Genomic DNA, 16,230 nt, shown 5'->3' with positions numbered 1-16,230 from the left:
AAATCCCATGGACGGAGGAGTCTGGTAGGCTGCCGTCCATGGGGTCGCTCAGAGTCGGACACGACTGAAGCGACTTAGCAGCAGTAGCAGCAGCATGGACACAGATGGAGGAGCCTGGTGGGCTGCCATCTATGGGGTCGCACAGAGTCAGACACGACTGAAGTGACTTAGCAGCAGCAGCAGAGATACAGTTTACTATTTATACACAGTCTGGAGAAGAACTAATTTAGTTTTACCACTCATGTGTCAGAAACTGTTTAAATATGTACCAACATCTAATTTAATCATGACAATATTAAGTAGGTATTATTTTCCCCTATTTTTCTCAGACCTGGGTAGGTTTAGGTAATTTTTTCAAGGTCAAAAATATTTTAAGTACTATATCTTAAATTAAAATATATGTCCATCTATTTTCAAAGCATTTGCTCTTATATAACATACCATTCTTTACAAAGTAAAGAATACTATACTTTTAATCAAATATTTATTGGGAAGCTAACATGGGGTAGGATTTCTGCCAGTAAAAAAGATACAATGAAGCCAGCTAGATTTAAATACTATCATTTTACTAGTCATTGTTTGTTTTAAAAAATGTAATACAAGGAAAGAAATGTAAATTCTGTATATATTCACATATACACACCCACACATACCCATTTAAATATAAATAAAAGTGTACATATATTTTTTAAAGGAAATATTCCATTTGATTGACAATGTGACATTGGCAGACAAATATAACTGGGGAATATTCCAGGAAAAAAAATCTACTATAGAGGATTCCATTGACCCTAAACACTGAATTAATGCCATAGCTAATCCCTTTAAATAATACACCTGGTGTAGTCTGACTGCTTATTTAAAAGAGGTACCAGGTGGGAATAACTGGAGGCCAGTGTAATATGCTACTTGTGTGGTCCTTTGTTAGACTTGAGGTTTATTGTAATTCCATAACAAGTTTATGCCATTTATGCATTTCTAAAACTATCCTTATCCTGTAGAAAATGCATTAGTAGGTTCTGGCAACCAAAGTAACTATCTACAACCAGAAATATTTCTGCTAGTCTCAGAATCTCAATATAATCATGTGGTTGGGTACACTCCCTTCTCTACTTGGGAGATGATCTAAGGACAGTTTATCCAAATTTACTTAATGGAAACACCTCAGGGGATGTGCTACATCCCATGATCACACTGATAATCCTAGACTAATAGCAAGAGTCTCTAAACATAATGGGTACTGACAATTATTTAATGTCTTTGCAACAAAGTTTCCCTTAAAGAGCGCAGCACACAATCTGGCCTGAGAGTTTATGTGGTTATGTTCAAATAGCCTAGGTATAATTAAGCTGTCTTAATGGAAAATTTACACTTCTTCTCAGAAATGAGACCCAGGATTTCTAGCTTCCCTACAGATACAAATTTAAAGGCCTCAAACAACTGTCTCTTTTGTTTGTAATAATAACTTGGGGTCCATTTCAGTTACTTCTTTCTGGCAAGTTTTCACCTGCATCAGAGGCAACCTAAAACATCCAGGTTACTTATATGAAGTATACTGATGAGTTGACTCATTGTCTCTGTTCAATTAAAGTGTTCGAATAAACCACAGAAAAGTAATCACCAGGGTTTCATTGGGAAACCACAGAAGAAAAGCAATCGCCATTGTCATAGTCAAATCATGGGCATAATAAAGTGTTTTGTGCCAGTACATCAACTGTGATCCAAACTAAACCAAAGCCTGCTTCCCTGGATATCATCAGAATAAGTGAATTCGTTCTTATTCAGGAATATTTATATAGTTCTTTCCCAGGCACTAAGGCATATACTTGTGACAAAGTCTGGTCTACAGCAAAACTGGAAGCCAAAACCTGTACAGAAATAAATATGACATAATGGGGAAAAATTATGCAAAGGGAGGTGCCAAAAAATTGCAATAGAAAGCCAGAGGGAAAAGAGTATATTCTGAATGAGAAAAGTCTTGATACAAGTGTTACCATTTGAGCTGAGCACTATTGGGAGTTATGAATCAGACATAAAATAAGAAAAGAATATTCTAGAAAGAAGCAACAGCTTGAGAGAAAGCACAGACCAAGAGAATGTGGTAAGAGAAGATGAGAGACATTGCAAAAGTATATTTGATTCGAGTAGAAAGGCACGTGGTGGAAGATAACCAAAAAGACTGGTTGAGGCTCAATTTGGTGCTCCTTGAATACCATGCTAAGGTCAAATAAGAGATGGGCTGTGTTCTACACATAAGATTAAAACTGTTATGCAAAACATTTAAAAAAGCTGTTAGTAATTCCACCGATAGAGCAGACACTTTCCTGATAGCAGAGCGCATGAGAGATGGCACTGGGGATGTGCTGTCTAATCTCAGACGTTTCTCCTCTTAAGAAAAAACACATGTAAAATGCTATCCTTCATTAGCCATCCAAAAGGGAGATCCAAAGTCAGCAGCAATATTTATGTCAGTAGATTCAGCTCAATTGCCTTTATGCCAACCTGATACATTATTTTGGTATTTCATTCAGGAGCGAAATAAGTTCATTATCTTTACTTGCATTGTAATTCTCATCCTTTGTTTAGATATCACTAATTGTACACCAGATATTGTGTAACAACAGGACCAGAAGCTTCTTTGATGATGATTAGATATGAATTTAAAATACTGTGATAATAGATATTGTGTCTTTCTATTGTGTTCTTAATTACAGGAGGCCAGGTTTAGAGACTTGTCTAAACAGTGTTCCTATCATCTTATCTCCTTCCTCACTCACAGATTAATCCTCAGTGACTCTCTGTTCTAATGATCAATTAAGATGTACTTAGTGCCCATTAAGTATCATGGAACATGGCCAGAATCAGACACTCAGTAAAGGTCTACTGAATGGATGACTGGATCAATAGGCGTGTTAGGCACAAGGAAAAACATCAGACACGTAAAATATCCCCCTTCTAGGCAAGAGTTTTATTAGAGGAAATACCACTGGTAGCAATCCAAATCACCTATCAAATGGGTTCAAATACTTCACAATCAGTTGCTAATTATACAGAAGAATGGTATCACTTGTATGCATCTCAAAGTCAGTAACAGACAACTTAACATCACTGGTTAGAGAGCAAGAACGGATCATCTTAGAGAACTTGCTAAGTGAGCTACCTTAGTGAACAGCTAGCTCAAGACTGCTGACTTAGAGCATGCTTAAATGAAAATGTTTGGACAATACAGAGACTCGGAACTTCATATACTCCTTTCCACTGTGGTCACAGAAAGTCAGACTCAATCTAGTTATATGTGGGGCAAGTTGGTTAAAATAACTGTAATATCAAATTTGGCCATATTACGGTGAAACACTTCATTATTGACTATCTGATGCACTTAGGAAGGACTGAGCAACTACTCTGTGCAAGGAACTGGGGGATAACACAGGCAGATGGGACTATTTGTGATCCATTCAATAAAAGTTACTAATTTTATTTCACATAGCCTTTTTACTTAAACCCTTATTCCATATTATTCATGTTAAAATATCCATATTACTACTTTCCTTATAAGACTGAGAGTTGTGAGGAAAAGAAACACTGATATTCTAGGACTTAAATGGAGTTACAATAAAAATTAACTTTATAAAATTAAAGAATAAAAGTTAAGTATTTCTTTTAAAAAACTGGCATGCAAAATTTCTATGGTATAACACCTCCATGTACTTTCACAGCAGCTATATAATTTCAAAGGAGCCAGTTGATCTCATTTTCTTTTCTTTTTATCATGTCAGGAAGCTGAGATGGTGAAAGAGTAAATGATGCAAGGGGAATCTTCATTTGAGTTGTTCCAGTATTTCAGAGTAAACTGTTTATTTGGGAGTTACAAGGGATTCTAATGGAAGAGGAAGAGTAATACACGCAGCACATATAAGGTGTGTCTTTAAGTCTGCTCTCCCTGTGGACAACTGCAGCTTATTCCTGCAGGGGCTGAAAGCTGCTCTAGAAGGGTTTAATTCTCTAGCTGAACAGCCTTCTCCTGTTCTATCTTGAAAAAAAAAAAGCTTCTCAGACACAGAAATACAGATCCTGCGGTTGGAAGTAGGCCAGAGCACACTGAAATTTCTGAGAAATATGGGCAAGCCATGCACAGCATCTCCTAGGGAGGGTCCCACATATAATTTGCAGCAGGACTAGATCTCAGATTTATGGTATCCTGAATTTCGAAGGCAAACACGTTCTTTCCTCCATATTGCCAAAATACAATGCTTTCTTAGTATGAACATACACTATTTAATGTGACTCTAAGATACAAATACAATTTTGCGTTCAAGCACACAATGAATGTAGGTCTACTACACACCAATAACCAGCAATGTTTGAGTGCTTATTTTGTAACAGGAACTTGTTAAATACTTCATTTTATCATCTTCATTTAATTCTCAGAACACTTCTATGAAAGAAAGGACTGTTATTGCCATCCTATATTAAAGAGGTGGAAAGAAAATCAAGAGAAGCTATAGTTCTAAGGGGTTAGCAGCTTTTAAGTGGTGGTGTTTTCAAACCCAGGGCAGTTCCACACTAGGGCCTATGTCCCTAAACACCATTCTCTACTGGCTCCATCTCTGATTGTTTTGGAGGCAGACAGTGGCTAATATAATATATATAATAATATAATATATATATAATAATATATAATATAATAATATAATTTACAGATTCGATGATAGGAAAACTACCTGGAGCATTTTAAGTCTATTTATGGTGGTACTGATCCCTTTCAAGGTCATCACAACCAAACACTATCAATTCATATGATCAAGACAACTCCGAAGAATGCAACATGTCTATTGATTTTTAGCAAAAGCATTCTCCATGATCGTTAGAGAAGATATAAATAAACTATTATATATATTTTATAAAACATGCCAACATCAAAATAAAACAACAAATAGACTCTGTAACATAACAGTACCTTCACTGTCCATATTCCAGCCTCTGGCTCTTTAACATTCACCACCTTGGCAGAGTTATGAATATTTAATAGCTCATTCAGGCCAAATCCCTTTTTTATCAGCTTTCCTGAAAGACAGACGTAGAGGTTATAAGCATAATCTTTATTTCAGCTATGTATATCAGCTGTGTACATTTCCAGTACAAATCACCTGATGGACATTTACACCTCTAGCTCAAACCATCATTTTATATCTAAAATATACGCAACTTTAGCATTTCTGAACACTGTTATTGAAGTAACAGATTCCTATTTGCTATGTTGATGTGATCTTAAAAACAGAGTAAGATGGAAGATGATAATCGTATTTCCAAAGTTAATCTAGGTAACGATTATTATGGCTACAAAGAAGTTATGTACAGTCACTAGAGACATTTAGACTTAATAGATGGAAAAACAGTAAACTAGAATAAATGTCTTTTTGGATATGACTCAAGATATTGCTAACATTAAGAGCCCTGGGCATAACTTTGCATAAAGTGTAAAACCTCAGGTTTCCATGAAGTGCACAAGAAGGCTTTTACTTGTCAAAGGAATAATTAGAGGAGACAGTATAATGCAGTAACACCGTACCATCTCCAACTGAGATCAACATACAGTATCTGACAGTTGGAACTTAGGAAGGAAAGCAAATTTGGAATTAAGCCATAGTTTACATATTCATTTCAGGCTTGGCTCTCGTGTGGACTATTTCTGCAGTTATGTAAACAAATCAATTAAAAGAATCCCATGTTTGCATCAGAAGTTTTATAATCGCTGCAAATGACTTTTAAAATATCAATATCAATGAATTTTTAAAGTAGTAGAACTTAAGGCAATGGTTACAGGTACTTTCGATACAGATAATGAACAACACAAATCTTTCCTGGGTAGATAGGATATATGGTACTATAAGAATGCTACTTAAAAAGACAAATCCATTTCTACAGATAAATCTATTTTCAAGACCAAACAGTCTCAAAAAAATTGGTTTTGCTTGCTCATAAATTTCAATTTGATTGTTAAGTGTGATGGAAGCCTTTGAGGTAAATTTCATACCCTATTTTCTCTAAGGTATGTCATTTTCTAAGATTCAAATAAAGTAAAAAAGGTAGTTATTCCTTCCCAATTTATAAATGTTCATACAGGTTTAAAAAATGTAACATATACTTCAGCTACAATAGGAATAAAAATATTGTGCAAACATCATTGGTTAAAAAATTTCCTAAACACGAATATTAAGAAAAATTAGGTTTCTTTTTATTTTTTAAGATTACTATTCAATTCAACCTTAAATCTTATAAATTCAACCAGAGATGGAATTAAGCCCAAACTGAGAATCATACAATTATCAAAGGAACAAATTAAAACATCATTCTAATGAATATAAATATGTTTTTTTAACAACCATCTCCTGTAAAATTATACAAGCCCCTTTGCCATGACAAGGCTGTGATCCAAGAAGGGTCATAGTGGAAAGTTATCACAAAATATGGTCCACTGGAGGAAGGAATCATAAACCACTTCAGTATTTTTGCCTCGAGAACCCAACAGTATGAAAAGACAAAAAGACACGGGAAGACAAGCCTCCCAGGTTAGAAGGTGTGCAATATGCTTCTGAAGATAACAAGGGAACATTTCATGCAAGGACGGGCATGATAAAAGACAGAAACAGTAAGGACCTAACCGAAGCAGCAGAGATTAAGAAGAGGTGGCAAGAATACACAGAAAAATTATACAAAAAAGGTTTTAATGATCACACACACAATGATGGTGTGATCACTCACTTAGAGCCAGATATCCTGGAGTGTGAAGTCAAATGGGCCTCAGGAAACATTACCACAAACAAAGCTAGTGAAGATGATGGAATTCCAGCTGAGCTATTTCAAATCCTAAAAGATGATGCTGTAAAAGTGTTGCACTCAATATGCCAGCAAATTTGGAAAACTCAGCAGTGGCCACAGGACTGGAAAAGGTCACTTTTCATTGCAATCCCAAAGAAGGGCAATGCCAAAGAATGTTTGCTGCTGCTGCTAAGTCGCTTCAGTCGTGTCCAACTCTGTGTGATCCCATAGATGGCAGCCCACCAGGCTCCCCCGTCCCTGGGATTCTCCAGACAAGAACACTGGAGTGGGTTGCCATTTCCTTCTCCAATGCATGAAAGTGAAAAGGGAAAGTGAAGTCGCTCAGTCGTGCCTGACTCTTCGCGACCCCATGGACTGTTTAACTACTGCAAAATTGTGCTCATTTCACATGCTAGCAAGATAATGCTCAAAATCTTTCAAGCTAGGCTTCCGTAGTACATAAACCGAGAACTTTCATACATACAAGCTGGATTTAGAACAGACAGTGGAAACAGATCAAATTGCCAACATTCATTGGATCACAGAGAAAGCAAGGGAATTCCAGAAAAACATCTACTTCTGCTTCATTGACTACACTAAAGCCTTTGACTGTGTGGATTACAACAAACTGTGGAAAATTCTTAAAGAGATGGGACTACCAGAGTTTACTTGTCTCCTGAGAGACTGTCTCCTAAAGGGGAGCTAAAGAGTCTCTTGATGAGGGTGGAAGGAAAGAATGAAAAAAGCTGGCTTAAACTCACATTCAAAATACTAAAATCATGGCAACCGGTCCCACCACTTCATGGCAAATAGAGGGGGGAAAAGTGGAAGTAGTGACAGATTTTATATTCTTGGGCTCCAAAATCACTGTGGACAGTGACTACAGCCATTAAATTAAAAGACGCTTGTTCCTTGGAAGGAAAGCTATGACAAACCTACATAGCACATTGAAAAGCAGAGACCTCACACTGACGACAAAGGTACGTATAGTCAAAGCTACGGTTTCTCCAGTAAACACGCACAGATGTGAGAGTTGGACCATAAAAAAGGCTGAGCACCAAAGAACTCATGCTTTCAAATAATGGTGCTGGAGAAGATTCTTGATAGTCCACTGGAATGCAAGGTGGGCAAAAAAGTCAATCCTAAAGGAAATCAACCCTGAATATTCATGGGAAGGACTGACGCTGAAGCTCCTATCCTTTGGCCACCTGATATGAAGAGCCAACTCATTGGGAAAGACCCTGATTCTGGGAAGGATTGAGAGCAGAAGGAGAAGGAGGCAACAGAGAATGAGATGGTTGGATAGTATCACTGGGATAGTGTCACTGAGGCAATGAACATGAGTTTGAACAAACCCTGGTAGATAGTGAAGAACAGGAAAGCCTGGTGGTATACTACAGTCCATGGGGTTGCAAAGAGTCGGACACAGCTTAGCGACTGAACAAGAACAACCTAAAATTAAAATCTATCAAGAAAATGATATGGTAAAAAATTAGACAGCTTTTTTAGTAATAAAGGACTTTTTTCATATGATTCACTTAAAAATGACAAAACACTGAATTTTACAGAATAAGTTACTGTGAAGTATTTCCTCATATAAAGATGAAGAAAATATTTCAGGTTCATCTAAAATATCTTTTTGGATCCTTCAGTTACAATTAAGATAGTAAATGCCATCTGTTTAAATTATTAGGAATTTCAGTTTTTGAATCTCATGTTAACTCAATGATACTTACGACTAAAAATACTCAGTTTTAATTTTTAAACATCTTCTCCAGTCATTTTTGAGTTGGTTGAATTTATTCATAAAGTTAGCATTAATTTGAACAAGTAAGTCTGTTAAAAATCTTTTATCTTCCATGGTTTTTCTATTTTTTTCATATTCTATATTTTTAAATATTTTTAATATGAATATTTCATATAGCTCACCTAAAGGATTGTGAATTTCAATCATTGGAGAAGGGCCACTCAGAGACACAGTAACCTCTTTTAGACTGGGATCAAAGGGAATTTTCCAAGTATTTTCAGCCTGTTCCAAATGGTCTGTTGATAAGAGGTGAACTTTGGAAGCCTGTACTGCTTCTTCCACCCATTTTAAAACCTACAAGAAAAAGAGAAATGTGAGTGATATCAAAATATTTACAGCTTTACACCACCTCGAATTGCTGAAGCAGTAGCCTATTTGCTTAATGAAATGACGAGGTTGCTTTCTGTACTGTGTGAGGCTTATTTCCATCACAATCAAGACAAACTTTCTCAACGCACAGAACAGGTAAAAAGCACTCCCCGAGGATTAGTCTCCAAAAGTTTCAAACAGCTCATGCAGCTCAATAAAAAAAACAAACAAAAGAACCCCAATAACCCAATTGGAAAAGGCACAGGATACCTGAATAAACATTTTTGCAAAGAAGACATACAGATGGCCGAGAGGCACATGAAAAGAGGCACATGCTCAACAGTGCTAATTATTTGAGAAACACAAATCAAAACTACAATGAGATATCACCTCACACCAGTCAAAATGACCATCACCAAAAAAAATCTATGAACAATTAATGCTGGAGTGGATGTGGAAAAAAGGGAACCCTCCTACACTGATGGTGGGAACGTAAATTGGTACAGCCACTATGGAGAACAGTATGGAAGTTCCTTAAAAACAATCCCACTCCTGGGTATATAGCCAGAGAAAAACATGGTTTGAAAGGATAGACATACCCCAATGTTAAACGCACCATTATTTACAATAGTCAAGACAAGGAAGCAATGAAAATATCCATCAACAGAAGATGTGGTAAAAATACAGCCATAAAAAAGAATGAAATAATACCATTTGCAGCAACATGGACGGACATGGGGATTATCATACTAAGTAAAGTAAGTCAGAGAAAGACAAACATCATACGATATGGCTTCTATGTGGAATCTCTAAAAAATGATACAAATGGACTTATTTATAAAACAGAAACATATTTACATACTTAGAGAATGAATGTGTGGTTACCTGGGGGCAGGGGGAAAAGGGCAGGGAACAGACTGAGAGCTTGGGATTGACATGTACACACTGCTGTATTTTTTTTAAAGTGTAACTCTCTCTACATCCACTTATTACAGCAGTTTCAGAAAAAAATATTAGTTTAACCCATGCTCAAATTTCAATTTTTATATCTTGGAGTAATATATTCAAAATGAGATTACAGTGTCCAAAAACTAGTTGTGCAAGATATGACATGCATAGGTACCACAGACAGTTCCATTTCTCAACACAAATGAAAAGAATCTACAGAAAACAAGGTAATGGTTGACCAGATTTCCCACCACTATGAGGTACCATTTCACACCAGTCAGAATGGCTGCGATCCAAAAGTCTACAAATAATAAATGCTGGAGAGGGTGTGGAGAAAAGGGAACCCTCTTACACTGTTGGTGGGAATGCAAACTAGTACAGCCACTATGGAGAACAGTGTGGAGATTCCTTAAAAAACTGGAAATAGAACTGCCTTATGACCCAGCAATCCCACTCCTGGGCATACACACTGAGGAAACCAGAAGGGAAAGAGACACGTGTACTCCAATGTTCATCGCAGCACTGTTTATAATAGCCAAGACGTGGAAGCAACCTAGATGTCCATCAGCAGATGAATGGATAAGAAAGCTGTGGTACATATACACAATGGAGTATTACTCAGCCATTAAAAAGAATACATTTGAATCAGTTCTAATGAGGTGGATGAAACTGGAGCCTATTATACAGAGTGAAGTAAGCCAGAAGGAAAAACATAAATACAGTATACTAACGCATATATATGGAATTTAGAAAGATGGTAACAATAACCCGGTGTACGAGACAGCAAAAGAGACACTGATGTATAGAACAGTCTTATGGACTCTGTGGGAGAGGGAGAGGGTGGGAAGATGTGGGAGAATGGCAATGAAACATGTAAAATATCATGTAGGAAACGAGTTGCCAGTCCAGGTTCGATGCATGATGCTGGATGCTTGGGGCTGGTGCACTGGGACGGCCCAGAGGGATGGTATGGGGAGGGAGGAGGGAGGAGGGTTCGGGATGGGGAACACATGTATACCTGTGGCGGATTCATTTTGATATTTGGCAAAACTAATACAATTATGTAAAGTTTAAAAATAAAATAAAATTGGAAGAAAAAATAAATAAATAAAAAAATAAAAATCTACCGTAATGAAAACAAAAAAAAAAAAAAAGAAAACAAGGTAATGGCAATACTGAGATTCTTTTTCCCTCTATTCTTTCTTTCTCAGTTTTTCTCAAAGTTCAATTAATAAAAGACAATTAGCAAATTATCAAATCCAATTTCAATATATTGAGTACTGAATTATTGTAATAGAGTACACTATAATTATATACTATACATTATAATAATATATACTGTAGTATATTATTAAAAAATAATTGCAATGCCAGCAAAACATTCATTTTTATGATAAAATAAAAAATACAAAAATATAATGGGAAAAATAACCATTATGTTTTTTGAAGTGGAAAAATACTTCAGGTTAGAACCAATTTAAGTGGTGTGCTCTTGAAGGAAACCTTCTAGTCCACAGAAATGCTCCACAACAGCAAATACAATTCCTCATTTTACAGGGCATGTATGGACAGGTACTGCTTGGCTGAACTTACCACCATTACTCCTAGATCATACTAAGCTTTAATCCACCTAAGATCTTCCTCTGGTTCATTTATCCTTCAAGACGGTACTCCATCATGAACAATTTCCCTCATAATTACTCATTAAACACTGAATAGCACTGGGTATTAAGCTATAGCCAAGCTACTCAAACAACAGTATTTTTTAAATTTCAATAACGGTAGTCACAAACCAATGAATCAAACAAGTATTGTGTCATAATTTCAATCTCTGTAAAATGGATCCCCCCCTTTTTATTGGATCTCAAGGATGAGGAAAGTGGCTAAGACATTATCATAAAATTAACAATGTGAGGCAATTATGTTTATTCATTAAATAAATGTTCACTGTTCAAAGAACTCTTCTGGGCACTGAGTATTGATGAAAGTGAATGAAATTGATGGAAGTGAATGAAATTGATGAACATGAATGAAATTGATGAAAGTGAAGTTGCTCAGTCATATTCAACTCTTTGCGACCCCAAGGACTGTAGCCCACCAGGCTCCTCCACCCATGGAATTTTCCAGACAAGAACACTGGAGTGAGTTGCCATTTCCTTCTCCAGGGGATCATCCCAACCCAGGAATCGAACCCAGGTCTCCTGCATTGCAGGCAGACGCTTTACCATCTGAACCACAAAGGAAGGAAAAGCTGGACTAGAGGAAGCAAAGGGGGAATCGAGATTTCCAGGAGAAATATCAATAACCACAGATATGCAGATGATGCCATTCTCATGGCAGAAAAAGAAGAGGAACTAAGAACTTCTTGATGAAAGTGAAAGAGGAGAGTGAAAAAGTTTGCTTAAAACTCAATGTTCAAAAAATGAAGATCATGGCATCTGGTCCCATCACTTCATGGCAAATAGATGGGGAAACAGTGGAAACAGTGAGAGACTTTATTTTCTTGGGCACCAAAATCAATGCAGATGGTGACTGCAGCCACAAAATTAAAAGACGATCTCTGGAAAAAAAGCTATGACCAACTTAGACAGTATTTTAAAAAGCAGAGACAGTACTTGACCAACAAAGGTCCACATAGTCAAAGCTATGGTTTTTCCAGTAGTGATGTATGGATGTGAGAGCCAGACCATAAAAAAAGCTGAGCACCAAAGAATTGATGCTTTTGAACTGTGGTGTAAGAGAAGACTCTTGAGAGTCCCTTGAATTGCAAGATCAAACCAGTCAATCCTAAAGAAAATCAGTCCTGAATATTCATTGGAAGGACTGATGCTGAAGCTCCAATACTTTGGCCACCTGATATGAAGAACGGACTCACTAGAAAAGACCCTGATGCTGGGAAAGGTTGAAGGCAGGGGGAGAAGGGGACGCCAGAGGATGAGATGGTTGGATGTCATCATCAACTTGATGGACATGAGTTTGAGCAAACTCCGGGAGTTGGTGATGGACAGGGAGGCCTGGCATGCTGCAGTCCATGGGGTCTCAAAGAGTTGGACATGACTGAGCAACTGAATTGAGCTTCTTAAATAAAAGAAAGGAATTCATAAAACAGGAAGCCTTTGTTGAAATAATGTATGTAAACTGCCCATCATAGTACTTGCCACATAGTGGATATTCAAATGTTTTCCTCCATCTCCAGCTGAATTCCCTTCCCTTCCCCTAACTGAAAATTTCAATAATGACTTCATGGGCAAAGTGAGAAAAAATGTATCCCTGAAAGACAAGATTTCTGTAAATGAAAAACAGACACAAAGTCACTCCAGGTAGAAGAGAAGTTCTTAAAAACATACAGAGACAGAAGTACTCGTATGTTGGGAACATGAGTGCATCTACCTGGCTACAGTTAAGTTTTCAGATAAGGGAGAAACAGAATATGAGGTTGGAAGCTTATGTCAGGGGCAGTGTATGTATGGTCACAAAGTCAAGCTATGACAATCGGATTCTATCCTAAAGACATAAATGAAAAGTTTCTGAAGGAATTCCTGCTTTAAGCAGAGAAGTAATACTTTGACAAAAGTATTTTACAAAGAAAAGCTTGTAGTGGTATCATCAACTAACTGAGCACAAAAATCACCACATAAATCAAATGATATATTTCCTCAGATGTTAACTGTATAAAGCACCTGGGATTTTACATATGAGATAGGTATGTATCGATATCACTACCTAAAGAAGCAACTGCCATATTTTGAAAAATGAGTTCTGAGTGATCTATCATGCATGAACAGGAAGATATGAATCATTCTGCCAATCAAATCGGTCCATATGGTTATAGAAACCAGAGACTGATTATTGCTAACATTTGACCATAAATAGAACACATATTTTAAAAATCAGAGTGTTGACATTTTTATGTCTTCAACATAGAACATGCCTACCTAACTCAAAGGAATGCAGAGAACTGACTTACTCTCTGAGAAGGCACTTGATAAATTTTACTGGTGATAAATAACTTTGAGAATCATGTCTGATTTAGAGACTAAAGAAGGCAAAGACAAGAGAAATCAGATAAATGGAAAGAACATTTGTTTTAAGGACAAGACACAAAATGTGGTCATAAATAATTCTCAATGTAAGAAAGAAAAAAATTAGAAAATAAGGATATTATAGTATATCAAGTTCAACAATGAAATGCAATAGTGTTGAGCAGAAGTAAAAGTGAAATCAATTCTTAATACACCTGTCTTTAAATGTGTAGTGTATTCTGCATGACTCCTCAAATACATCTGTCCTTTGAAACAAATGTAAAAAGGTTATGATATATCACTGGAAAATTATACTATTGCCTGTTAGTTATGGATTAAAAAGGACTAAGTTCTAGGCATTCCTGTGAAAATGGAAAACTTTCTGATTTAGTTGCCTTCTCATACAGGAACTGCGTTTAAATGGTAGGAAATATAAGTGGGCTTTTGGTTTATTCTTAATACTGTTTCCAATTCATCAACATTTATGAAGCTTTCACAAAGAGATTACCATGTATCATGATATTACTGGTTGGGAAAGATACAGTGCAGACTTCCGTCACAAGTCTCAAATCACTGTTTTATACAATTATAGGAAAAAATCAAATTGAAGACAGATGCAACCCACTCGATTAGAAAATACAGATATCACCAACATGTGAATAAAAGCAGATTCCTACAAGCCAAACAATCACCGAAAGTGAGGTTTTTGACCTCTAATGTTGCCACATATAAGGAAAAAGAAAAAAAAAAAAAAACTTTGTCTAACCACGAGAAATGTTCTTATGAGATTGGAAAGGACCTTAAATTGTAACAACAAAAAGAAGTGAACTAGAATAATGTGAGATCCCTTGAATGAGAACATTTTTACTAAACCATTGGTTTAGTGTTTCAAACCACTAAGGCACCGTTAACTGTGCATTGTTTTAACATAAAAATAGTCTCTAATGATTTTTAGCAGTTTAAATCTCAAAAGGCCTTTGAGAACACCTAACCCAGCTCCTTTATTTTATAAATGAGGGAAACTGATATGTGAGTTCTTGTACCTTTCAAACACCTAACCATACTGATTCTGGAGCAGTAGTTATTTTTTATAAAGCCCCTGAGTCCTTGAAGATACTCTCCTAGTATAAATATTTTGCATCCTACATAATAATTGATACTTAAAAATAGTTCCCATTTCTATTTTACTCAGGAAGGAAATGAAATGCATTATTATGTATTATGAAACATGATACATAGCATTAAGTAGAAAAGAAGTGAAATCAACTTTGCGTACATCTTCAAGGACAGAATTTGAGAAAAAATTTGGAAGAATTTTTTTTTCTTAATCAGCATATGATTGACATATAACATTAAATTCATTTCAGGTATACAGTATAATGATTCAATACGTGTATATACTGCAAAATGAGTCTCACAATAGGTCTAACTAACATATATCACCACACATAGTTGCCATTTTTTTCTCTTGTGATGAAACTTTTAGGACTTGCTCTCTTAGGAACTTCCAAATATACAATACATTAACTATAGCTAATAGGCTCTACATTACATCCCCAGGACTTACTGATTTTATAACTAGAAGTCTGTACCTTTTGAACCCCTGTAACCCATTTCACCCACCCCACCAAATCCCCAGCTTCCGTTCTTTATATATTACTGGTTTAGTTTTATTTTGTTTTTGTTTTAGATTCTACACATAAGCGAAATCATACTGTATTTGTCTTTTTCTGTCTGACTTATTTCACTTAACATAATGCCCTCAAGGTCCATCCGTGTTGTCAAACATGACAAGATTGCCTTCTTTTTATGGCTGAATAATATCCCAATATGTATATGTAAATATACCACATTTTCTTCATTCATTTATAGATGGGCACTTAGGCCACCTCCATATCTTGGCGATTGTAAACAGTGCTGCAATGAACATGAAGTAAATATGTTTTTTGAGTTAATACTTTGGTTTTATTCAGATAAATACCCAGAAGTGGAACTGCTTGATCATAAGATCATTTGGGGGTTTTCCCTGGTAGCTCAGACAATAAAGAATCTGCCTGCAATGCAGGATACACAGGAGACATAGGTTCCATTTCTGGGTCAGGAAGATTCTGTAGAGAAGGGAATGGCAATCCATTCTAGTGTCCTTGCCTGGAAAATTCCATGGATGGAGAAGTCTGGTGGGCTACAGTCCACAGGGTCACAAAAGGTCGGATACAATTAAGTGATTAACACTTTCATTTTTCAAGATCTTTTTTAATTTGGAGGGGAAGAGTCATACTCTTTTCCATAGTGGTTGTACCAATTTACATTCCCACCAACAGTACA

The 16,230-nt window shown here is 36.3% G+C and overlaps 1 protein-coding gene across 3 annotated transcripts in view; it reads right to left on the bottom strand.

Moving 5' to 3' along the window:
* The window catches only part of HMCN1 (hemicentin 1), a 539,309-nt gene that overhangs the window by 331,226 nt on the left and 191,853 nt on the right, over positions 1-16,230 (bottom strand). For all 3 annotated transcript variants that reach the window (XM_061383493.1, XM_061383492.1, XM_061383494.1), the window contains exons 5-6: positions 8,749-8,920; positions 4,958-5,064 (exon numbers count right to left, since the gene is read on the bottom strand). In XM_061383493.1, coding sequence (XP_061239477.1) covers positions 4,958-5,064; positions 8,749-8,920 — 279 coding nt within the window. The remainder of the gene's footprint in view (positions 1-4,957; positions 5,065-8,748; positions 8,921-16,230) is intronic.

The sequence above is a fragment of the Bos javanicus genome, chromosome 16 (genome assembly GCF_032452875.1).
Source record: "Bos javanicus breed banteng chromosome 16, ARS-OSU_banteng_1.0, whole genome shotgun sequence".
Lineage (NCBI taxonomy): Eukaryota > Metazoa > Chordata > Mammalia > Artiodactyla > Bovidae > Bos > Bos javanicus.
The sequence above is the reverse complement of the archived record's forward strand: the minus strand, read 5'-3'. Positions and strand labels throughout refer to the sequence as shown.